We start from the raw sequence: 27,529 nt of genomic DNA on the forward strand, positions 1-27,529 counted from the left end.
TGGCTAACACTTACATCAATATAGGGTGAGCCCGGGTCGATTTTGAATCTTCTGTGCGCAGCCTGGGGGTCGTGCTTGACTCCTACCTGGAGAGAGCACGTAACACAAATGTGTAAGCGTGCTCACTCTCTTATGTATAGGCTATACTTTTTCAGGAAAAGCACGAACCTCGGTCTGCGCAAACACCTCGTACAGGCCCTACTGTTCCCGATCATAGACTACTGCTCACTGGTTTACTGCAACTTAACACAAGAACTCGACATTAAACTACTAAGACTGGTTAACATAGGTATACGTTACATCTATGGTCTTAAGAGAGACGAGCACATCACGCCTTACAGGCGCAAGCTGCAATGGCTCACCACTGCCGGACGTAGGAAGTACTTTGCGGCCTGCTTCTTGAGAAAGCTCTTTAACAATGCTAAACCATCTTATTTAATTGCCTACTTTGACTTCCACGTCGCACTCCGTCCTGTGAGAGGTCAAGCGATACCGCTAGACATACCTCCTTTCTCGTCAGAGGCGCTGAGGAATTCATTTCACATAAACGCCGCATACCTTTGGAATTCATTACCCTCACGATTACGAGACATCATACCCATCAATTATTTCAAAAGCGAGGCTAAAAAATACTTTTCTAGTCTTGAAAATTCGTAATTCGTAATCATCCTCATAGCAAACCAAGCACTTACCTCTCATACAGTCTCATACTTCACCATTATTAAACAAAACTACAAACACACACACACACACCTTCAAGCCCACCTACACACATATCCTCAATCCAATTAAACTTTAAATTATGTATCGACAAGTATTGTACAACATATTGTACAGCAAATAAATCTAATCTAATCTAATCTAATCTGTCACACACACATATCTGTCTCTGTCACTCGTTCTTAACAGTTTAAAATGATTACATGGAAATCATGGTAAAACAACACAAATATCTAAAAACGTAAATTTTATTCATTTTCTAATTCCTCTATTATGCGTTTTAACATCAAAAGTGCAACATTTGGTAGATTATAATGGATGCAATCATGTATGGTTTTAAACACAAATATATGCTGCTCTCGTGTCACTTGCTTCTGCACTTCATATAAAAAAATATCCTTGTGCATGTGCAGGCTGCAGCCTTCCTGCATATATATTGAAGGTTCAGCATCACTTTCTAAACACAGTTGTGTATAGAAATCACGAATGCTTCCAAATTTCTGTAAAAAATAACTTTTTTTAATATGTTGTATAATAATAATAATCTGTACATTTATTTAAAAAGTACATACCTCAGAGCCAATTTCCAAGAGCAATAATCGTTTAAAAAGGAGTGAGACATCAATCTCCCTAAAAAAACTCGCTACATCGCCAAACAATTCAATCCCTTTTTGCATAAAAGATGTTGTCTTGAAGTGGTCGTCTAGCATTACTGCATAAAACGTGTTGTTTCCCTCATAATAATCTTCTGCCAAAGAAAGAAAAAATCTCTTCTTGGCAAACAAAGGCGCTGGTGGTGATACTTGCTAAAAAATATGAATATATACATATTTAGATTTCAAAAACAAAAATTCTCCTTATCAAATACTCTTAAGATTTAGCACTAGATTTTCGCTTTAGATTTTACAAATAAAAAATTGTAATTTAAAGTATATATATAAAGTTTTATATTTACTCAAAAAAATTTTTTATTTAAAAGGTTTTTAAAAGCGACTAAAATATTAATAAAATATAAAAATAATAATTATTATTTTACTTACATATTTTCAGCCATTTTATTATAAAACGATACAACTCTTGAATGCATGTGACCTTTGCTGTACGAGAGAACAGCCCGCAATGCGTCCCCATGATCATCGTTCTATAGTCACCATGCGAATTTTGATTATAAGTTAGATAATAGATTCTCGAAACATTCGCCAGCGGAAACGATAAGTTGCGTGGTAAAGCCATACGTTTAAAATTGACTCTCGCTGCTATGGAAACATATCGGTAGGGCAGCAAGCCGTCGGTATCAACAGCAGAAGGTAACATGGGGCCGTTGACGTCCGCGCCAGCACCGAGACGCTGCATCGATCGGGGATCTCGTGATCGACAACGCCAGCGTTGATGGCGTTATCGACCGCTCTCTCACCGCTCTCTTACCGCTTGCGCCAGAACTCACACGCCATGTACCATTTCGCCCCCAGGTGGGCCAGAACTGACATGCTATAAACCATTACACCCCATCCCCCTCCCCGGGTGGGCCAGAATTGACATAGTTTATCTACTTCTGTCTCTTTTTTCCCGTATTTTTTGTCGCCTGCCCTTTGAACCTCTTTCTCTATTAACTCTCACCTTCTTCCTCTTTCCTTCTCCTCTTATTCTGCTTCCTAAACGCCTCTAATTCAAGCACCAGTTTACACACTCCTTATCACAATCAAATCTAATATGGCACTCCTGTACTAAAAATATAATTCACTCAATTTTCGAAAATAATATTAATGAAAAAAATATTAATAAAAAAGTTATATAAGCACCAAAAATGCAGATATATTAGTATAGATTCTGCAGAAGATGATAACAATTAAAATTTAGAAGCTTCTTTACCAGTAGAAGTTTTAAATTCCTAAACATTAGATGGCTTAACATTATACAAATTAAAATTAAAAGATGCAGTAATTATTATTTTATTACGTCATATTAATTTGAATAATGGTCTATATAATGGAACACGATTAAAAGTTGATGAAGTGTTAGAATATACTATTTGTGCAGAAATATTAAGTGAAAGTAAAATTGGAAATAATGTTTTTTTCCGCGTATTGATAAGAAATAAATCTCAAGGACAAACATTTAAAAATGTTGAAATACATCATCTTCCATTTCCAGTTTTTAGTTATGGTCAATTATGTTTCCCTTTCAAGAGTAACATCAAAAACTAATTTAAAAATTTTTCTAACAGAACGATCAACAGTTAAAAATGAAAAAGATAAAAATAGTATGCACAAATTATATACTAAAAACGTTGCCTTTAATGAAATATTATAATTCTATATAACACGTTTAAAGTAATGTTTTTAGAATTATTTAATCATTACATTAATTTAAAATTAGTACAGACTGCAATACAACTTGCGCTGTGGAATTAGAAAGTAACTGCAAAATAAAATGCAATATAAATTGATAAAATAAAATTCTAGTTTACTTTCAGTCAACTAATAGTTTTCACTAAACTCTTAGAAACGGCAGTTTAGGGGATGAAGTGAATTATCAAAACAGACTTACAAACGAAATTTAAAAAATTTCGGTTCACCACTGGTCTACTTTTTGTCAACTTCTGGTCTACTTTCAATCCACACCATTTAAATACATAACGCAAAACATGATTACAGAACAAAATATCTGAGTACAACCCATATGGTAACTTAAACGCATCCGAAATCTTCATATTTTGAACTTTTGGGTGATCGTCGATACAATTTCGTTTCTCAAAAAGATCTAAGAAGTCGTCAATTTATATTCCGTTCTTTATGCATTGTTTAAAATAAGAACGATTGATCGATTGTTCGGTATATCGAACACACTTAGAGACTAACTTCAGTTTGTTTACAGATCTTAGTTAGAAAATTTATGTATGTACGATGTTTACAGATTTTTAACTATTTAGAAATCAAATTTTTGAAATATTTACGATTTTTTATATTCACATTATTTACAAAAGTTTTATATAAGTTTATAAAACGTAAAATCATAAACATTACAATTTAGATGATTGGTGTATATTTAATACGGATTAGCAGGTTAACATTGTAAAAATTTTAGCTCCTTCAGAGATTCTGTGAAAAATGAATCATTTTGAAAAAGATGAGACAAATGACAAACATCAAACTAAGATATTGTGCAAAATATGTAATGCAGAATTTTTGAGTCTACATTTTCTAACGCTACATACAAATAAACATATCGACAGTCAGCATGCAATATTTGTGGAATAGTATTAAGACACAAAAGAAATTTAGTGAGACATGTTGCTGAATATCACGATAATAAGTCATAAATCTTAATAGATGCACTAATATAAGACAACTTTCACTAACTCACAAAGAAAGGAAACACATATGTTTTATATGTGGAAAGAATTTTCACAGGAGTGATATTTTGAAAAAACATATCGAGAAATTTTAGCAATTGTAAATATTACAAGTTGAATGATGATATATACATATTTAAATTATAAGCATAAACAATTTATATTTTTTAGAAATGCCAAAACGGTCTAAATCTCTCGATGATGACGGAACTGAAAATCGTAAAGAAAAAGAAAAAAAATAAAAGATATCTTTTTCAACGACTTTACTTAGTATCTATGTATATTTACTTATTTATTAGTTCTATAATTTGTACTAGCTAAAAACTCGCTCGCGGACGCTCGCTCGTTCTATTTAAACATTGATTCAAGTTTTAAATATATATATTTCACAAATTTATGATAATAAAAATATGAAACAAAAACAATAATAAAATAATATATCAATATTTCAATATAATTTTATTTTAAAATTGAAAGTATCTGCATTATAACATTAAAACATGATATTTATTATTTAAATTTATGCGATGTGATGTATTAAATGTAATACCAAAGGGATTTAATTTTATTTACCAACCTTGACGAGAAATATTACGTAATTTATCACACAGTCAATTACGTGATAGATTGATTGAATTCTTACGTAATGAATTACGTAACTACATAGTGTGATTTTTCATGTGAAAAATCATGTCAGAAATCATTCATAAAACTATTCCCAAATCTCAAGTCATCCTCTTCCTCTATTATATTAAAATGTGTCTGGCAGTCTCCAGCTATAAGTTTACTTCATCCCCAAAACTACCCCTCCTTAGGGGTTATGGTGAACCACAAGTTTACCGGAAGTAGACTAGAAGTAGACCGGAAGTCGATCGGAAATTGACTGGAAATAATAGGAATAAATACAAAATGACCCGGAAGTGACCGAAAATAACCGGCAATGAACCAGAAATATACCGAAAATGAACAGGAAATAACCAGAATGATGCATATTTGCTGAAGTACTCTTAAGGGGTAAATTGGAAATAAATCAACAAATAGTTAATAAAAATTTTACAAAGTTTGAAAAGTATTATTCATAAACTGTAAATAATTGTGAAGCCTTTCTTATACATTAATAAATAAATACACACACACATATACATATATATATATATATATATATATATATATATATATATATATGTATATATGTATATATGTATATATATATATATATATATATATATATATATATATATATATATATATATATATATATATATATATATATATATATATATATACACACACACACACATACAAACACACTGTGACGTGGCAAAATCCGCAAACAAATTTTCCCTTTCGTTATACGGCCCCTTATCCGGGTCACTATAATTTATTATCCTCCGGATCCCGGCCTGGATCTCAGAGGGAGGGGGGCGCTAAATCAACTCGAATCGGGATATTTGGGAATGTCTTTATTTCGGTCTTCAGTTACAATTAATTTCACCGCGCTACAAGACTTTACTCCCTAACCATCTCTCTCTCTCTCTCTCTCTCTCTCTCTCTCTCTCTCTCTCTCTCTCTCTCTCTCTCTCTCTCTCTCTCTCTCTCTCTCTCTCTCTTTCACACTCACGGACAAGATTTCGATGCTCTGTCGCAGCAGAGCTACACATCGCGCCCGCGACACTCTTTCCCGAAATACTCTCCCCTAGCTGGTCTTCCGCGAACTCTCGACGATTCCACATTGATCAGCGATTCCCTTGAATCCTCTTATCTCCTCGTTGACGTTCCTTTCTTCTCCACTCGCATAAAAACAAAAGAAAGTCGCGATTAATAATTGCAAAATGCAATTATTATTTGTCCGGAAAAAGAGCGGCCTTGCGACGGACATCGTACCGTCGCAACACACACATTCATATATACATATTTTAGTGTTGAAATATCAAAATATTTAAAATTATGCACAATTCTAAATGTATCTTATACTTAAAATTACATCAATATAATTAATTTTAAAAAATGTACATTTAAATAAAATTTAGCACAGTATACCGTTAAATACACTTCAACGTTAATGTGACAGTTGAATTTGAATAATAATTATGGGCTATATGAAAAAACAGATCAATTATTTATTGATCTATTATCTGTGTATTTTATAATATCCCATCTATTGATCTATTATCAATAAGGTATTATAAAATATTATACTGCTTTAATCAAATTTTCGTTTTAATGAAGTTTTTTTGCTATTTTGATTTGATATATATGCAATGTCATTGTTATCCACATCCATCAGTATGATTCTTTCAAAATGATGATTACAATTAATAGTTGTTTTATCAGAAAAACTTATTATTTTATTATCTATATTATTTTTTGATTAATTTTTAGCATTTACTTTTTCTTTGTGTTGGCTTCTGAAAGAGTTAATGATTGCTGTTTGTAATTAATAATAAAATATATCAAAATATAATTTAAATTCAGCGTATTTTACTGCATGAGTAACGTTTCTTATAATTGAAATCTGAGCAATTGTTTCAAAATAAATTTTATTTTTATAATCTTGTTGTAATATGTAAATTTATACAGTCGTAATACTTAAAATGGTACTCATCGCGCAATCTATTGGTTTGCGACGATTTCGCGCAGTCAGGCAAGCTCACGCGAGAGCAAGCGTATCGCGCATGCCTCGCGACTATACTCTAAGCGCCTATACTACACTGTACACTCTCGTTCGTAGAGTCAGACTATACCGCACTGTACTACATATTCTCTCTCTCTCTACTGCAAGACTTCCATGTGAGCGGACGCACTGCCGACTAGGCTATATTGCCACTACTATTATAAATATATTAGATTATTAATTAACCTCACAGTGTTATTATTTATCCACACACTCCAACATGGTAGTAGCGTGGTTGGTATTTCAAACTTACACTCATATTAACCTTCGGGGAAATATGAGGGTAATTAGTATAAAATAGAAGTGAGGTTAAAGCCACGCGGTGAAAAAAAGTTTCAAAGTGATTAAACAAAGTGTTTGATTGATTTTTTTTTTTTTTTACATGGCATTTCGAACTCGAAAGTTCATCGCCTCATCTACGCAAGCCTTCCACGCTGCCCTATCTTGTGTCAACCCCACCCAAGATGCACCTCTCTGATCGACACCCACCCGTCCTATTTCTACTAGATCCGCTTTTACGTTGTCCTCCCATCTACGTCTAGGTCTACCTAGAGGTCGCGTTACCATCGGCCTGCCCTTCATGACACGCGCTGCCGTACGGTCGTCTCCCATTCTCGCTACGTGCCCTGCCCATCCCAATCTGCGCGATTTTATTATTCTGTTAATATTTGGTGACGCGTACAAATTGTGTAACTCATCATTGTGTAGTCTCCTCCATTCCCCGGTTTCCTCATCTTTCTTCGGCCCGTATATTTTTCGCAAGACTTTATTTTCAAATACCCTAAAACGGTTGTCCGCCTGCTTAGTGAGAGCCCCCGTTTCGCACCCGTACAGAACCACCGAATGGAGTCTCTTATTTATTTCGACATTAATCTCGTTTCTATCATTTATGGTCGTACCCAGATACCTGAATTCGCTAACCTTTTCAAAAGTAAAATTCCCAACTCTGAGATCTTCCTCCCCTCTGCAGATGCCTAGCTTATCCACTATCATGTACTTTGTTTTTGATTCACTCACTTCTAACCCTGTATACTCCACCGCTTTTATGAGGATTTCCGCGTTTCTTGCCACCGTTTCCCTACAATCCCCCAGTATATCCAAATCATCTGCGTAGCCTAGTATCTGCGTTGTACCATTAAGCGTTGCGCCCATCTGGCTAACCTGCATTTTTCTAACGGCATACTCTAACGTTAAGTTGAACAGCACCGTAGAGAGTCCATCCCCTTGTTTTAAACCATCGCGTATCATGAAGGGTTCTGATACATTACCGCCTACTCGGACCTTTCCCGTGCTTCCGTTCAGACATATTTGAATTAATCTCACGAGTTTTTTCGGTACACCGAGAAGTACTAGAATTTGATACATTTTGCTTCGCTTAATAGAGTCGTACGCTTTTTTAAAATCTATAAATAGTTGGTGTATGGTTTCGCAAAATTCCAACTTTTTCTCTAACAACTGTCTTATGGTAAACATTTGATCGCTCGTCGATCTGTTGCGCCGAAATCCGCACTGATAATCTCCTACTATATCTTCCGCAAATGGAGTGAGTCTAGCTTGTATTACGTTTGACAGAACTTTGTAGCACGTTGCTAAAAGTGAAATACCCCTATAGTTATTGCAGTCTGTCTTATCCCCCTTTTTAAAAATCGGTATAATGATAGATTCCTTCCAATTTTCGGGTATTGTTTCATTTTTCCAGATGGCACATACTAGTTTATAGATTTTGAAAGTGAGCTCGACGCCCCCATATTTGAGTAACTCAGCTGGTATAGAGTCATTTCCCGCGGCTTTGTTGTTTTTTAGTTTTTTAATCGCGGCCTCTACTTCTTGGTAGCTCGGTTCCTCCACGTGGGGTTCAGCAGTGTGAATTTCGTCCCCTAATTCTTCGCTATTTTCGTGCACGTTTAATAATTTATCGAAATAATTTTTCCACAGCGACAGTAATTCGTTGTCATTTGTTACGAGGTCCCCGTTTTCGTCCTTCATCAATTGCGCTCTACTCCTAAAACCCTTTCTGATGGCGTTAATCCCTCTGTACATTTCGCGGGGGTTATTTTCCTTACTGTTAGTTTCTATTCTCCTAATAAGATTCTTTTGATACTCCCGCTTCTTATTTCTGTAGATCGCGCTCGTCTGTTTCCTTACGTTAGAATACTCTTCTACGGTCCTATCGCTTCTATTTTGTAAGCTATCTAATTTAGCCTTTTTGCGCCTTTCAAACCAGAGTTCGCACTCTTCGTCAAACCATGGTTTGCTCTTTGGCTTTTTCTTTTTACCCAGTACTTTGTTCGCGGCCTCTTTCACCGTTTTTTCTATATCCCCCCATAAGCTATTCGGTTCGTCATTCCCCTCCGGCGATGTGTTTGCTTCTTCAAGTGCCTGAAACCTGTTATTAATTTCTATCTGGTACCTAATTCGCTCTGTTCTATCTCGTAGTTTTTCAATATCGAAGCTTTCTACGTTGTTTGCTCGCTTACTATTTTGATTCGCTACTAGTCTATCTCTTAATTTGGATACTACTAGGAAGTAGTCCGAGTCGCTATCTGCCCCTCTGTAAGCCCTTACGTCAAGAACATTAGTATGATGTCTTTTTTCAATGAGGAAATGATCAATTTGGTTCTGTGTGGCCCCGTCCGGCGATTGCCTTGTGTATGTTCTTGTGCTTAAAACACGTAGTTTTGATTATAAGATCTTTTGCCGCCGCGAAATTTATGACCCTAATACCGTTATCATTGCTGGCTTCGTGCAGGCTTTCCTTACCTATAGTAGGCCTAAACATTTCTTCCCTACCTATTTTAGCATTGAAATCGCCTAATACTATTCTTGTGTCGTAAGACGCGAACTGGTCGATTACCTGCTCTAAAGTTTCGTAATAGAGATCCTTAGCTTCTTCTTCTTTGTCCTCCGTAGGACAGTGTACATTAATAAATACATATCTATACCATTCACCTTCGATAATGATGTACGAGAGCCTATCATTGACGGATTTGAAACTTTTAACCGAATGTATGATGCTTTTGCTTACGAGAAATCCGGTGCCTAGAGATCCCCCACTCCCGGCCCCATACAGGTACGTGAAGTTACCCAATGCTAGTACTCCGCCATTTGCCTACCATGGTTCCAGTATTGCTACCAAATCTAGATCATACCTATCAGCTGTATTCATAAGTTATTTAAATGCGCCTGCTCTGTATAGACTGCGAACATTCCAAGTTCCCACCCTTAAGTCCCTTTTGGTTTGGTTTTTATTTTTCTGAGCCATGATAGTAAGTTAAACCTGCGCGCTTTGAATCTGGTTCAGATCGCAGGTGCGTCCACCTTTCTAGAGGTGATAACCCCTATACCTCTCTAGAACTAAGTATGAGAGATTTTCGACTTTGACGAGGACAGTGTCAACTCGTCGTCAGACACACTACAGTTCCATTCTCGCATCCTAACGCCCCCCTGCAAGGCAGCGCGCCTTCGCTGGCATCGTTACCGCGTAAGACCAGGTGACGAATCATTCTACACATCCCCTTTCGGGGCAGTTGTCATCGCTCCCGCATCCTCCTCGGCAGCAGGATTTTTGCCCATTTTTGTAATGTGTGATGAAAGAGATAGATTGAGAGATAAGAGTTAATGTGAAGTGGTTTTGTTGTTGTGGTGCTTGCGTAGTGTTTCTAGATGAATGCGTTCGACAGTGTGGGCTCATCACACCCACGCCTGTTTCTATCGGCTGTCCACGACTGCTTATTTAAGTTATTCGCAGCTAACCTCTTTCTCAGGGGCTGTTTCTCTATCCGCAACCTGAGTACCCGTCCGATCTGGACCACAACGCCCAAGACCCGCTTAGAGTAGCGGCATTGTAACAGTCAATATAGTAACTTACAAACTCCAACTATCAATAACTCACTATTTCAACAAGACAATTCACGCTTTCTGTTTACACGTTATCTCTTACAATAAAGCCACGTTCACGTTCACTTAAATCTTGACTATTTATTTGCGATTTCTTTCACTTGTCCGCGAGTCGATATTTCCATAATGACAATGCCTTTCAACTCAAGTCTCGTATAAATAAGATTGCAAAATTATAATTAAATTTTAAAGTGAATTAATTTTGTGTCCCGCTAGTCATTTTACTAGTTCTTAATTAATGCTATAAAAAATTTAGTAAGTGTTAAAAGGTTAAACAGTTATATTTTTTTAGTTCTTTACCGATTTATATACAATGGATAAAGTATATATCATGGCTATTCTACTCAACTGAAGCTATCTCAATAATACAATGGCGTCATGTAAATAATATTTGTAAGTACGCTTTATAGTTGTAGTTGATAATAATTTTTAATTATAAATATGAATAAGTAACAAAATTATTTTTTTAATTATAAATTTTACATCGTTTTCAAAGCCACCAATTATTTATGTTTATTTTGAAATTCAACTATGTGTGTCTATACTCGCACGAGAACGAGAGAGCATCTGGTAAGGATCGCTACTATTTAGCTTACCTGTACCTTTCCTTTTGTATGCGCAACTTAAAACTTAGTAGTTAAGCTTTGTAACAAAGTGAAATTTTAATTTTGTTGTTGTGGTGAAGAGAGCTATTCGGGAGAGGCTGGGGCAGAGCGTCCCAAGGTTGTGCGTGTGGAATTTGTATAAATGTTATTGACAGCGTCTGTTTGATTTCGAGGAGCTTACAGTATTATAATGCAAATCACTGTACGATTGTGATACATTTCGGTACATTACTGTAGACTTGTGTATGTTGACGTACATTTGCGTATGTTTTGGGTGGAAATCGGACGTTTACTACAACATTATAAGTAATCGTACGCAAACGTACGCAATTGTGCGCAAACGTACGCAAACGTACGCCAACGTAAGCCAACGTACATAACCGTACGAAAAATTGCTGGAATATACTCATTTACACGAATATGTACAGCTTTATACATAATCAGAGATAAAACAATTTTTATACGTAAAATTTTACGTTTCTAAAAGATACTCGCTTGTGCATAAGCGTACTTAAGCGTACTTAAGCGTACGCGAACGTACGTGAACATACATAATTATACATGTTTGTAGACAATTGTTCAGAAAAGTAATATTTCTTGATTTTAGATTTTTTTATATAGAAGTACACAAGGGAATTTTTAATGTCTCGCGGGAGATATTTTATCTATAATAAATGTTTTATAAAAAATATTCATTCATTTATTAATTATATTTCAAGTAAGTTTACATATTTAGTAAGCATTGCTTTGTTAAAGAAACGTATAATATTTAAAAAATTTTTTGTTTAAATCAAATTATTAAAAAATAAAAATTTAGTAGCTCACAGCCAGTGTTTTGGTGTTATCATCTGGATAAAAAACCGTATTGGCCCTCATTACGTGAATTTTATAAATTTTATTAATTTAAAAAAACTTTTAATAAATATAATAAAGGTTAAAAATTTGTTGATGATTATCACCTGATAATCAGCTGATTATCATTAGCATTTTATCTCATATAAACGCATATTTGTAACTATCAGCTTAAATAAAAATATTAAGCTGATATCACCGGATAATCAGCTGACGCTTCGACACGATTACCAGCATATTATCAGCTAATTAGTAGCTAATAATCAGTTGATTCTCATCTGCTTTTTTTTAGTAGGGCCATGATGTGCTAATAAATTAAAATTTCTAATTTTTTTATATTTATTTAGCCGGTTATTATTACACCAAGTGGCGTGGTAGCGACACGAAGGCGAGTTTGAGAAGCAGACGAAGCCACAGCGCCCGTGACACTATTTACTTCTATATTGGTGTTCGGATTTTTCATTATACAGAAAAAAATGTTTATCGTTACTGTTTGTGAGTTTTTTTGGCTTATCAGTATGTTTTCTGAGCTAAACTATGGTTTTCAATGAAAATATTTGTTAAAAAGCCGTTTCGTTTAATAATAAACGAGTTTATACATAACGAATGCTCAAAACAGTATCTCTACTTTTTTCTCCAGTGTGGTCGGACCGTGAAGTTGGCTTTCTAGCCTAAAAGTGGTAGGAGTGTAAAGTTGACCGCACAAGCTATTATGTGTAATACAGTTGGCTATCGCTTTCCCACAGATTTCTATAAGTAATACAGTTGGGTATCGCTTTCCCACAGATTTCTATAAGTTGCGCAGAGTAAATGTTTTTACATTGTCTGCTTGAATTTAAGGTTATGTTTTTGAACAGCTGCCACACTGATGCTGTACAAACTTTCTGAGTATTCGGGGTCACTGATGACGGGTCACGCTCGATGTCTAGGTGACAAGGGTCTTCGATGACGAGACTGTCGATACCCTACTGAAAAAAATCAGAGGACAATCAACTGATAATCAGCTGATATAATCGTGACAAAAAGTCATCTGATTATCAGGTGATTTCAGCTCAGTATTTTTAATAAAGTTGATAGATATAAATATGCGTTTATGTGAGATAAAATGTTAATAATAATCAGGTGATAATCAGGTGATAATCATTCAAAATTTGTAACCTGTAAAATATATTTATTATAAGTTGTTTAAAATAAGTAAAATTTATAAATTTCACATAATGAGGGCCAGTACGGGTGTTACCATCAGGATGATAATACGAAAACTCTGGCTGTGAGCTCCAATATTTTTGTTTTTCAATAATTTAATTTAAATAACATTGTTTTAAGTGTTAAAAAATAGAATTTCGGAGCTCACAGTCAGAGTTTTCGTGTTATCATCCTGATGGTAACACCAACGAAGATAGACCTTAATAGAAACGCAAAGCCCCATCCTAAAGTGAGGCCCCCGAGAGTTAGTAAGCACCCCGACCACAGCGGCGCGTCAGTCTAGTTTCTAGCGTTCTGACGGTAACAGAGTGGAACTTAGTCGGTAACATATCGGTTATGCTTATCAACTTAGTTTTTATATGCAATCGGCGCATCGGAGGAGGGCCAGCGAAATCAAGGAATAAATCTAAAACCGAAACCCTCAAACCCAGCTACCCCACGCGTCGAGATTTTAAATTACAGAATATTTATTTAAAAAAGACGTCGGCACATCGGACGAAGGCTAGCGAAAGCGAGGAATAAATCTAAAACAAAAACCCATCTACTTCACGCTTCGAGATTTTAGAGAATAATATATTTTAATAAAAGATCTTCTTTTTAAAGAATACTCCTCGCTTTCACTAGCTTTCCTCCAATGTGCAGACGTATTTTTTAAATAAATATAATTCTGTCACAAAAAATAGCGACGCGTGGGGTAGGTGGTTTTAGGGCTTTTGGTTTTAGATTCATTTGCCGCTTTCGCTAGCCTTTTTATTCCGGCGTGCCGATGTCTTTTTTAAATAAATATTCTATCACAAAAAATAGCGACGCAAGGGGTAGGTGGGTCTAGGGCTTTTGGTTTTAGATTTGTTTGCCGCTTTCGCTAGCCTTCTTATTCCGGTATGCCGACGTCTTTTTTAAATAAATATTCTGTCATTTAAAATCTCGGCGCGTGGGGTAGTTAAGAATCGCGACGCCTTGGGTAGCTGGGTTCAAGCATTTCAGTTTTAGATTTATTCTTTGATTTCGCTCGCCCTCCTACACGATGATCCGATTGCATATAAAAACTAAGTTGATATGACCGATATGTTACCGACTAAGCTGAACTCTGTTACCGTCAGAACGCAAGAAACTAGACTGACGCGCCGCGGTAGTCGGGGTGCTTACTAACTTTCGGGGTGCCTCACTTTAGGATGGGGCTTTGCGCTTCTATTAAGGTCTATGTTCGTTGGTAACACCAGCACTGGCCCTCATTATGTGAAATTCATAAATTTTACTTATTTTATACAAATTATAGTAAATATTTTAAAGATTACAAATTTTGAATGATTATCACCTGATTATCACCTGATTATTATCAACATTTTATCTCATTTAAATGCATATTTTTATGCATATTACTTTCAACTTTAATAAAAATATTGAGCTGAAATCACCTGAAAATCAGCTGACGTTTTGGCATGATTATCAACTGTTTATCAGCTGATTATTAGCTGATTATTAGTTGATTGTCATCTGATTTTTTTCAGTATAGGGTATATATTGCGCGCTATAGATCTTTATATCCACGTGTCAATATTGGCCATGAATGCGGTCTAGGGTGACCGATAACGGAGTCAGTGCGCACTGTACTTCTTGGTGCAAACATGTTTAAATTGATTATGTTTACTGTCCAGGTACTTGCGGTCGACAATGACGCGATCGAGATAGTGCGTTTCATAACTTTCATTGTCTATGTGTAAAAACTGATTTTATACATCAAAAACTATGGAGCGAATCAACAAGACCCTGTCATCGGCGTCCTCATGCAGCTGGATACCATACACAAGAGATATCGATATTCCCGTAATAAAATTTTCAGTGTGCACTACCCGAACCCCATTATCATATATTTTATTTTTAGAAAAAATGTTAGATACATACTTCAATAAGTTCTCTTAAAAAGACATGAAATCTCTAAAAAAAACTTAACCAAAGTAAAAAGGTTAGGCGCGTTTGATGTTTTGCGTATCATCATGAATGTCAATAATTATTTTTACTGTGAAATTACAGATTAAAAAACAACTGAGATCAATTAAAACAAGTCAAGTTTACAATCATATTATTTTATTTATAATACGACTAACAAAAAATCATTATGTTTACTGTAGGGCTCAGTCAAATGATTGGTAATTTAAACTTAAGTAATATATTGATCAATAACAAACAACTCAGTGATATATTGTATCATATTTCTTGTATTGTCTGAAATATAACTAGCAAAGAACGCTTGCTTCGCTTGCGATTTACATATTCATTAAAATGATATTCAATCATTCGATGTATCATTATCAAATATCCTGTTAAATATTAGATGTATCTTTGATGATAATTAATTTTTGTAGAACGTTTTTAAAATGGTTCAATTAGATTTTTGGATTAAAAAATTAAACAGATGGATATTGCTTTCTCATCGATTTTCTGCATGCTCGCTCACATGTAGTTTTTTGTGTCTAGGTGTAGAAATAATTCGAGGGCGGTGTCTAGGTGTACGGGGTGTCCGATGTCGAGGTCTAGGTAGTGCTCTCCGTAATTTTGTATGTCTAGGTAAATACATCACACGAGGGCGGTGTCTATGTGTACAGGGTGGCCGATGACGAGGTCTAGGTAGAGCGAACCGTTGTTTTTAGTGTCTAGGTGTAGAAATCTCTCGAGGGTAGTGTATCAGAACCATCAGTGATTTTATTTCATAGTGATAAAAATGGGGAATCAATTAGGGAACAACTCTCAAGATACTTACTACGTAACTTGCTATGACCGTTTCATTTTGTTTATTGGTGAACAACTGAATTTTCTTTTCATGTATTAGAACGTCATAAAAACACCACAAGTACAATGAAACAGTCATGGCAAGTTACATTGTAAGTGGCTTGAGAGTTGATCTCTAATTGATCATTATATCACTTAACTTTAAGTTAAATAAGCTCTTTATGTTGACCAAAAAAATGTTGTTGCTTCATTATGATTAAATATAATAAACTTGACTTTGGTTGATTGATCTTTGTTGTTTTTTATATGTTATTTCATTGCGGAATATATCAAACTCGCCTAACCTTTTATTTTTATAAATCAAGAAAAAGTACGAAGTACGATTTGTCGACGGCGCGACCCTATATTCTTTGAAAATAGGTGTTCCTAACCTTAAAAAAATCTCGATTGCATTTAAATCATTATTATTGCGCGTATGCGCAATCTGTTGGTATCGACTTAAATATATTATCCTAAATTTTAATGTATAAAAGGTTCATTCAAGAATATTAAGTTATTAACTTAATATTGCAAGTTGAAAACCCGATATTTTTTGTCTCCTCCGGTCACTTGACTTCCGGTGAGTATATTTGGTATTATACACCAGTGGTTACAGTAGTTAATCTACTTTACCGACATCCATCTGCTACTCGGCGACACGCGATTATAATATGCATGTAATGCTATACGTATATATGTATATATTGCTATACAATTATATGCGCGATGCGATCAATGTCTGAACCAATAGTAGCTTGTTGTCTATCGAATAGATCAAGATTTAATGAAGTGCAATAGCAAGAAGAATATGCTTTGTAAAAGATGTGAAATCTCTCAAAAAAAAACTTTTTTCAAAAGTGAAAATCTTGGCAAGAAAAAGGCTAATAAACGTAGTGAAATCTCTAAATATAAAAATGTCAAGTAAATGTTTTTTTGCTATACGCATTAAGATATAAAATTAAAGTTAAAATTATGTTTTCCCAAAAAATGATATTTTCGCGTATTATAAAGACCAAAATTTCTTTTTTCCTAGTACGATCCCTCCTTTTTACACTTTAATTAGTTTATTTTCTACGTCTGCCATCACTGCATTGAACAACGTCGGGCTTAGCGGGCACCCTTCTCTTACTCCTTTGTGTAATTCGAAGCCTCCTATCTTTCTATTCCCAATTTTTAATTTACTCCTTGTGCCCTCATTAAGCTCCTTTACCCTGTCCCTAACTCTACTCCCCAAACCCAGTTTCCTCATCATTTCCCATATCTCATTTCTTCTCACTTTATCAAATGCTGCAATATCCTCCTTTCTTAATGAGTTCTATTTCCACCGTTTTATTCAGTATATATATATATATATATATATATATATATATAAAACCCATTTGTGTATCGTCCAGAATCCCATTTCTCTCTAGTACCCTTTCCATTTTTCCTCTGATTATTTCTGTGTAGATTTTATACCCTGTGTCCATCAGCGTTATCCCTCTATAGTTTTTTGCATCCTCTTTGTCCCCCTTCTTAAATAGTGGGGTAATTAAACCCGTCTTCCACTCTGTTGGGATTGCGTTTCCCGCCCATATGTCGTTTAGTATCTTTGTTAACTCTCCTATGATCTGTTCCTCCCCGTACAACCATACCTCGTTCTGTATCCCGTCTGCCCCCGGTGCCTTACCTTTTTTCATTTTTCTTATGGTATTCCTCACCTCTTCCAGCTGTGCTTTGAAATGTTCAATCCACGTCCCTTCTCCTATGCTGCTGCCTCCTTTTACTATCTTCTTCCTTCTCCTTTTCTTCACCACTTCCCAGAATTTCTTCCCTGACCTGTCTTCTTCCGCTTTCCTTATTCTCTTCCCCATATCCGCCTTTTTCTTCTTCTCCACGAGTATCCTCCATTCTCTCTTAGCTTTTATGTATTCCCTCCTTTCTTCTCCTCCTCTTATATCTCTTCCTATCCTCTTTACTTCGGCTTTCTTCTTCATGCACTCTTCATCCCACCAGGTATTCCTTTTTTCCTTCCCCTTTTTTCTTAATCTTTTCTTGGTTGCCCTTTCTATTTTCTCTTTCCATTCTGTCGCTTCTTCTGCTTCCTCTAGACCCTTTCTAAAGAGTCCTACTGCCTCTTCTGTCCACACTGTTACCGTCTCAACCTGACGTTCCTCTTTTTCTCTCTCCCATTCCTCTGTACTTGCCTCTATCTCCATTGCGTTATGGTCCGATTCTAGCCTGTGTACTATACTCCTTCTCTTTATTCCTCTTCACCCCTCCTCATATGTTATGGCATAGTCTATTACAGAACAGCCCGCTGCTCCTATATAAGTATACTCTCCCTGTTCATCTTCCTCTGTGATTCCGTTTAGAATGCTTAAGCCTAGTTCTCTTCCTTCCTCATCCAGTCTTCCTCCTTCCGTACCTGTTCTTGCGTTCATATTTCCACGTATTAGCACCTTCTCTCCTCTGGCCCTTTCTATCAGTTCATCTATTTCTTTATAGTTTTCCTGTTTCTCCTCTCTCATGTATGTTGTCCCTATCCACCATGTCTCTCCCTTCTTTTTTATTTTAGCCCCTATGAATTCACTTGATTTTTCCTCTATTCATTACCTCTTCTGCCTTTTCATCTATTTTTATTGCCATTGCTAAAACTCCTTTTACTCTTCCTCTTTCTCCCCCTTTTTTTGCATCCCTTGTCTTGAACTCGAAGCCAACCAGCTTCTTTTTCCAGAATGTACCCACTCTATCTTCTATCAATGTCTCTTGTAGACAGATGATGTCAAATCCTCTCAAGTATTTCCATGTATCCTCATCTGATCCTTTTATGCCCGCTATATTCCAGTTAACTATATCCATATGTTACTCCGTTTTCTCTTTGTTACTTTCCCCTGTCCTTCTTCTGCTCCGAAAAAATTCTTGTTCCCTTTCATTCCATGTGTGCTCTGCCCCATCTATCCATAGTCTATTGTATCCTATCTTCACCACTTTTCCCTCCTTTCTTAGCTTTATCGCAGCCTCTCTTATTTTTTCCTTATTCCTCCTTTCTTTCCAAGTTAGGTCGTGATCTATGAAGATGTTTGTGCCTTGTAGCTTCGACTTTTGCCCTAACTCGCGAATACTTAAAACATGATCAATTACCATATTATGGCGCGTTTTCACAGTTACAACTATGTCAGATTTATCTACTTATTAGTTTATACTACAACATTTAATTGAAATCTTATATAAAAATTTGAGTTAATAACTTTTCTTGATTTTATTAATAACTTCATCTACTAATTACAATGCAGAAAATGGATACCCAATATATCGTCGACGTAATGATGGACGAATAGTAAAGTACGGATCAAATCATACTGCTAATAATTAATTTGTAGTCCCATATAATACTTATTTATTGCTAACATTTCATTGTCATATTAACGTTGAGATATGCAGCACTGTAAAATCAATTAATATTTGTTTAAATATTTTTATAAAGGTCCCGATTTCGCTTTAGTATGTTTTAGAAAAGACAATGATTTAAATAATGAGTCCGACCAAAGCAATGTATAGATTATTAAAATTCAAATTATAAAATCAATCCCACGTAATTTATCCATTAACGGTCTATTTATAAAATGAACAATTTGTTTATTTTAAACAAGGATCTGAAACAGAATTAATAGATCGTAATGTAAATACTACATTAACAGCTTGGTTTGAATTATACAAAATTAATTCTTCAGCACGAGATTTATTATATATTTAAATTGTGAATTATTTTATTTACGTATGTTGTTATTACATGTAAAAGATGCCACATCATTTGAGAATATACGAACTGTAAAAGGTATCGTATATTCTTTATTTTATGAAGCAGCATTAGCTTTACATTTAATATTAGCGGATAATGAATGCGATACATGTTTACAGGAAGCTATAAAATATCAATTGCACAATGCATTAATTCAGTTATATTCTTTTATTTTAATATTTCATGGAATAACGTTACGTGATTATGATTTAACTTTCATTGACGAAACTATTCAAATTTTTTATTACTCTAATGATTGCGAAACTAATCCATTAGCACCTTCATATGATTTCAACATGATTCACTCACTTAATAAGGGTGAGGGTTAAAATTTTGAAACATAAATATTTGAAAGGCAAAAATTACGAATTGAATTATAACGAAAGGTAAAATTTCCAGAACAAAAGTCCCAGAACATTGGAAAGGTATAATTTTGAAAACCTAAATTTGGAAATTCCTAAAAATATCGCTTTTGCAATATTTTAAATACAAATATTACCTTTCGCAATATTTCGATTTAACATTTTTGTTTTACAAATTTTTTCATTTCAAAATCTCAGTTTATAAATTTTGAATTTCTAATATTTACCCTTTCTAATTTTTATTTTTCAAAATTTTTACCCTCACTCACTTAATAAGAGATAACGTGATATTTTAAACGAGGTCATAAAAGCAATACATTCTGATAAAAGACTTCAAAATTAATTTTTGTAGATGGTCCCGGAGGATCAGAAAAAAAGTTATTTACACAATATATTAATTTCATATCTTAATTATCATCGAATTTCAGTTATATCTGTAGCTTGGACTGGTATAGCCGCAAATTTGTTACATGGAGGTAAAACAGTTCATACAACATTTCAATTACCATTAAATTTATCAGAATTATCAACAAGTAATGTAAGTCCTAATTCAAATTATGGAAAATTTCTAAAACCAATAAAAGTATTAAAATATGCGTTTGATGCAATTAATAAATTATTTAAAGATTTGCATAATTCAGTAGAACCGTTTGTAGAAATAGTAGTCGTATTATCAGGAGATTTTCGTCAAATATTACCTGTTGTACGACGTGGAAATTGAGCTCAAATTCTAGAATCATGTGTCAAAAAAAGTCTAATATGAAATAAATTTAAGGTGGGGTTCTACCGAATATTTCAACTTTTTTATTACATTGTAATATTTTCTCAAATTTTGCACCCATATTTAGTATAAAAAAAAGAAAAAGATACCTAACTTTTTAGCAATTTTAAAAAATTTTTTAATGAAATAATTCAAAAAAACTGTTGAATAATAGGATTACTTGCTAAAGTTTCTTGCGCACTAGGTTTCGACTAATGCCAAATAATTAAGGGTAAATATTTTTATTTATCTAACATGAACAAAGTTCGATAAACCAACTTTAAAAAAATTTTTTCGAGCATTTTTGACGTAGTAATAACTGATTTTTGGGCCAAAAAACTACAAAACATTTAGCTCAAATCAATATCAATAACTTTGTCCATTCAGTAACTCCCAATGGACTTTCTTCTCATAAATTAACGTTAAGTTGATGCGATTGTAATTTTATTGAGGAATTTAAATTTAGATGGTGGTTTATGCAATGGAACTAGATTAATGATACAAGAATTACGATCTTATGCTGTTAATGCTGAAATTATTACTGGTATCTTTAGAGGTAAAATTATTTTAATACCCTGAATTGATTTAAGTCCTTACATTGAAGAAGTTCCATTTACCATGGTACAAAGACAATTTCTATTTAGATTAGGATTCGCAATAACTATAAATAAATCTCAAGGTCAATCGTTTGACAATGTCAACGTTACCGTCTTCAGTTTTTAGTCATTGTCAATTATATGTTGCTTTAACTAGAGTACGTAAAAAAAAATAATTGAAAAATATCATTAGCAGAAGATTCAATAATGACAGAAAACCAAGATGATACAATTTATTATTTAAATAAATGTTCAAACATTTAATTTTTTATAATAATTGTATTGCCCATAAATTATTTATTCCAACTATTTGAACAATATTAAATAAGTAAGCGTACTAAACTTATAATTTTCTTCCTTAATATACGAATATATTGTCAATGAAATTATTGCGCGCTCTTTTCGATATGCTATCTAATTTTTCAATATATTCTGACATTAGGATTATTATGTATTATAGTATTAACATTTTATGCATATTTCGTAAATTTTAGAATCTTTTTTCTTATTTATTTGAATTATTTACTACTCTTAAAGTTAAACTATTGCATATTTCATATGATTTATAATACTTGATTATTACAACTATTAAATTCGTATTGTATTATTACCCTAGTGAAAATAAAAAATGTAATAAAGTGTAATAAAATATAAAAAAACTACGATTTTGTACGTTTTTGTTGGATTTCTGACCTTTTTTACGTTATATTACAATTTATTACAAATCCATTAATCCAGGATTTCATCAGGGACTCTTCTTTAACACGACAAATGTAAAAATACGTATAAAAGCATAACAATATGTAAAAAATTGTCTGTAAGCGTAATATTATACAGGGTGAGTCATTTTAATATTTAATCTCAATTATCAAGCAAAGCATGCCAGCGAAAAAAATTTCGGGTAAAAGTTTTAGGATTTTTCCCTGGCTATCTGATGGTGACCTTGACAATGTCATTGAGCATGACCTTCAAGGTCATTTGAAGGTCAAGTCGATATTTTCAAATAGAAACCCCTACTTTTGGCACCAGAAATGGAAAGAGCGGGAAATTTTACGTTCGAACATGTGATTTTGGAAACAAATCATCTTTTGTGCGGAAATTACCTTTGACATCAGCCGAACCCAGGATGCACCATCGAGGAGGTTGTCAAAAGGATTTAGCATCTCATTTTTTGTTTTTTGTTTTATTTTTTTTTTGTATTTTTTTGTTTTTTACCTTTTTGTAATTTTTTTGGTATTTTTATGGAATGTTAACTGGAGTTAACCATTGATTAATTGTTCGAAATTACCGCCGTTTTGTTGGATGCAAAGATCAAGTAGAGCTCTGAATTGTCTTATGGTTCTAAGTAGAACATCTCGAGGGATTGCTGCACAAGCTGTACGAATACGTTCGATCATATTATCTCGCGTTGTTGGCCGTTGAGCATAAACAACATTCTTAAGATATCCCCATAAGTAAAAATCGGGAGGGGTTAAATCAGGTGAACGAGGGGGCCAGGCAACTGGGCCACCTCGCCCAATTCACCTGCCATTGTAGCGGGTGTTTAAATAATCACGAACAATGCGTGCATAATGTGGTGGTGCTCCATCTAATTGGATCCATATTCTTAGCCTTGTGGCTAGGTCTACATTTTCTAGTAATTATGTCTATTTAATTCTCCAGTGTTTCTGAATGTTGATTCATCTGAAAAAAGAACGTGCCTGAAAAAGTCTTGATCTTGTTGAATCATTCGTATTGCCCATCGACAAAAACGTACTCGCAAAATCATATCATTTGGAGTTAACTGTTGTGTTAATGTTATGTGATAAGGATGATATCTTCTCGCTCTCAATATTCGGGATGCTGTTGATTGAGGTATACCTATTTCTCTTTCTATTTGTCGAGTACTAATGTGAGGATCAAGATGAATAATCGCTAGAATGGTAATAACACGAGGATCATTTTCGTCGTATTCATGATGACGGCGTTGACGAACAAAAGCTCCATTTCGAGCTCTCTGAGTTAAGGTTTGAATAGTAACATTACTTGGGTGTCTCCTATTGGGATAGCGTTCAGCATAAAGTCTAGCAGCTGCTGCATAATTATTTCGACTTTCTCCCAAAATCATGATCATATGAACGATTTCGTTGGGACCATAATCAGCCATGATCAAAATCAAAATAATTTGTTACAGACCAGTAAACAGGGAAACAGATTTTTTTCAATAATAATTATCGATTTACAAGAAGTAAAAAACACGATTAAGCTTTTCTGCACTAATTTGCTATCTACATAACTGTTAAGAGTAGTTCACTCTCAAAAATTGGCACTAATACAAAATAATGGAATGACTTAACTACATCATGAATTTTGAAAATTGACACTAATACAAAATAATGGAATGACTTTGAAAATTTTTGAAAACTGGAAAATTACGAAAATTTTAGAAAATATTGAAAATTTCTGGAAATATTGAAAATTTTTTCATTTTTGAACGCATGTCACTCTCTTTTCATTAATGGGGCTAAAAGTAGGGGTTTCCATTTCAAAAAATCAACTTGAAATGCACTTGAAGATCCTGTTTAACGACAGGGTCAAGATGACCATTCGTCAGCCGGGGAGAAAACTGAAAACTTTTGTGGGTAACATTTTCTCCTTGAATGCATTCGAGTTCAGCTAACCAGTTGTACTGTTATCGGCATGACCAATGACCTTGACCATTGAATTCAAGGTCAAGGCAAGGTCATATTCAAACGTAAAATTTCCCGCTCTTTCCATTTCTGATGCCAAAAGTAGGGGTTTCTATTTGAAAAAAATCAACTTGACCTTCAAATAACCTTGAAGGTCACGCTCAATGACATTGTCAAGGTCATCATCAGATAGCCAGGGAAAAATCCTAAAACTTTTATCCGAAACTTTTTTCGCTGGCATGCTTTGCCAACGAGATAATTGAGATTAAAGATTAAAATGACTCACCCTGTATAAGAAAATGGCGAATATTTTATTTTCTTACTACTGCTTACATCCATTTACTTATTCTTACAATTTTTTATGCATTGTTACATTTTAATATGAAATTAATAATTAAAAAATGTATTGACTATATTAGGCAGTGAAATAACATATGTAATAAAATGTAAAAAAAAGTTAATAAATCTGAAAATGTAAGAGAGCGAACAAAAGCATATGAAAAAAAGTATGAAATCCAACAAAAAGGTACAGTTTCTTAAATTTTCTTACATTTTTTTTACGGTTTATTACAATTTATTACAATTTATTACATTTTTTTCCACAAAGGTAATATGCTAATAAACTCGGATTAAAATCTAATTTTTTTTCTCGGTCTACACGCTCACACACAGATACACATACATACAACCACGTGAACGCACACACACACAGACGAAACCAAAAATAAAATTTTCACCTCCAGTAGACGATGTCCAGTTGTCAAAATCAACTCCCGAAAAGTGAGACATGATCTATAATACAGCGCACTTAGTATACAACAAATGTATCAATAGGAAATCTCCACTTCTAGTCAACGGTGTCCATGTGTCAAAATCACTTCATGGATGACAAAACATGGTCTATGATACAACGGACTCAGTATACAACAAATATACCAATTGAATATTTTTACTTCCAGTAGACGATATCCAGGTACCGAAGTCACCTCCTGAATGGCTAAACATGGTCTATGATTCAACGCACCAAGAATAAAACAAATATACTAAATAATTTTTTTTCTTCCAGTAGACAATATCCAGGTCTCAAAATCGCCTCCCGGATGACGAAACATGGTATATAGTACAACGCACTTAGTATACAATTAATCTATCAATATGAAATCTCCACTTCCAGGCAACGATATCCAGGTGTCAAAATCACCTTCCTAATGACGAGACATGTTATATAATACAACGCACTCAGTATAGAAGAAAAGTCAAGAATAAAATCTTTACTTCCAGTAGACGATGTCCAGGTGTCAAAATCACCTTTCGAATGACGAAACATGGTCTATGATACAACGATCTTAGTATACAACAAAAGTACTAAAACTATATTTTTATTTACAGTAAACGATGTCTAGGAGTCAAAATCACTTTCTGGATGACGAATCATGGTCTATGATACAGCCCACTCAGTATACACTAAAAATATCAAAAGAATATTTTCATTTCTAGTAGACGATATCCAGGTGTCAAAATCGCCTGTCGGATGACAAAACATCGTCTATGATATAACGCACTAAGTATACAACAGAAGGACCAAAAGAATATTTTTACTTCCAGTAGACGATGTCCAGGTGTCAAAATCACCTTTCGAATGACGAAACATGGTATATAGTACAACGATCTTAATATACAATTAATGTATCAATATGAAATCTCCACTTCCAGGCAACGATATCCAAGAGTCAAAATTACTTCCGGATGGCGAGACATGGTTTCTTATACAACGAACTTAGTAGAGAACAAAAGTACTAAAAATATATTTTTACTTACAGTAAACGATGTCTAGGTGTCTAAATGACTTTCTGGATGACGAAACTTGGTCTATGATACAACGCACTCAGTATACACTGAAAATATCAAAAGAATATTTTCAATTCTAGTAGACGATATCTAGGTGTCAAAATCACTTCCCGGATGACGAAACATGGTTTATGATACAACGCACTAAGTATACAACAGAAGGACCAAAAGAATATTTTTTTGCTTCTATTTTGCTCTTTAACCATGTCCTTCTTTCTTCTTTGCACCTTTTTTTATTGCTTGATTTTCTCACCAGCCAGTGTCCAACATATTTTCCGATTGCTCCTACTCTCCATTCTTCTTTTTCCTTTCATTCCTCCTCCTTTTTCATTTTTTCCTCCCTTTTCCACAGAACTCTAAGTAGCTTGCTCAGGTTTTTCTTCTCTCCGCTTAGAACCTCTTCCCATTTCACATGTCTATCGCCAGTAACCTTACACCTTTCAAAAATGTGCTCCATGGTTTCCTGTTCTTATTCGCAGAGTCTGAACCTCCTGTCTTCCTAACTCATCCAGTATATGTATCCCCTCGCCTCATTTCCCATTCTAAATCTCGCCGTTACTGCTAGCGCCTTTCTTCCTACGCCTACTCCGTCTTGCAAGTACTGCGGCGTTTCCCCTTGTTCTGTCATTATCTTGCTACGTCTCTCGCTTGCCTCGACCCTCTCACTTATTCTGACCAGGCCTGCCATTGGATATCTCTGCTGACCCTTTCCAAATCTTGCCACACCTGCTCACCCCCTTTCATCCTCCTATGGTATTCCTTCAGAGTCCATCCACATTTATTTACCTCCCCTTCTCTCGTTCCCTTTGGGCTGCTTTTCTCCTCCTTTTCCAGTAGCTTCTAGCACTCCTTCCATAGAGAACCTTCTTTGCATTGCATAGTTTTTCCTCATACTTCATGGCCCTTTTTCTCGTCCTTGTCTCTAGCTTAAACCTCTTCGTCTCCGCCTGTAGTATATGTCCAGGCGTGTTACTATCCAGCTTCAATGTCCACTTTATGTATCTCCTCTGTACCTTTTCTAGCTCCTTTTGCTCCTTCCAGCCCTAGATCTCCGCTCCATATTCTAAAATACTCTGAATCATCGTGTCAAACAGCTTCATCCTCACTATCCAGCTGTCCCTGAATAGTGCTTCTCCTATTCCCCGAATCGTACTCATGACTGCATTCGCCTTTTCCTTCAGCTTCTTTATCTGTGCATGTTCTTTCCCGTTCTCCTTCATCTCGTGGCCTAGGTACTCGAATTTTTTTCACCATTTCAATTTTCTTGTCATCCCACATGAATCTGTCCTCTTTTTTCCTTCTTCCCCCGTTTCTGAAAACCATTATCTTTGACTTCTCCGCATTCAGTTCAAGACCTTTTCTCCCTATCAGTTTTTTAAACCTCCTCATCATCTGCTTCAAACCTTCTGCATTAGTTGACAATAGCACCACGTCGTCTGCA

The 27,529-nt window shown here is 34.7% G+C and overlaps 1 protein-coding gene across 1 annotated transcript in view; it reads left to right on the forward strand.

Annotated features, from left to right (window-relative positions):
- Positions 1 to 27,529, forward strand: part of LOC116417797 (protein scarlet) — a 129,922-nt gene that overhangs the window by 74,263 nt on the left and 28,130 nt on the right. Inside the window, exon 5 of the mRNA XM_032602132.1 lies at positions 10,936 to 11,036. Within this exon, the coding sequence (XP_032458023.1) occupies positions 10,936 to 11,036 (101 nt within the window). The remainder of the gene's footprint in view (positions 1 to 10,935; positions 11,037 to 27,529) is intronic.

This window comes from Nasonia vitripennis (genome assembly GCF_009193385.2).
Source record: "Nasonia vitripennis strain AsymCx chromosome 5 unlocalized genomic scaffold, Nvit_psr_1.1 chr5_random0002, whole genome shotgun sequence".
NCBI lineage: Eukaryota > Metazoa > Arthropoda > Insecta > Hymenoptera > Pteromalidae > Nasonia > Nasonia vitripennis.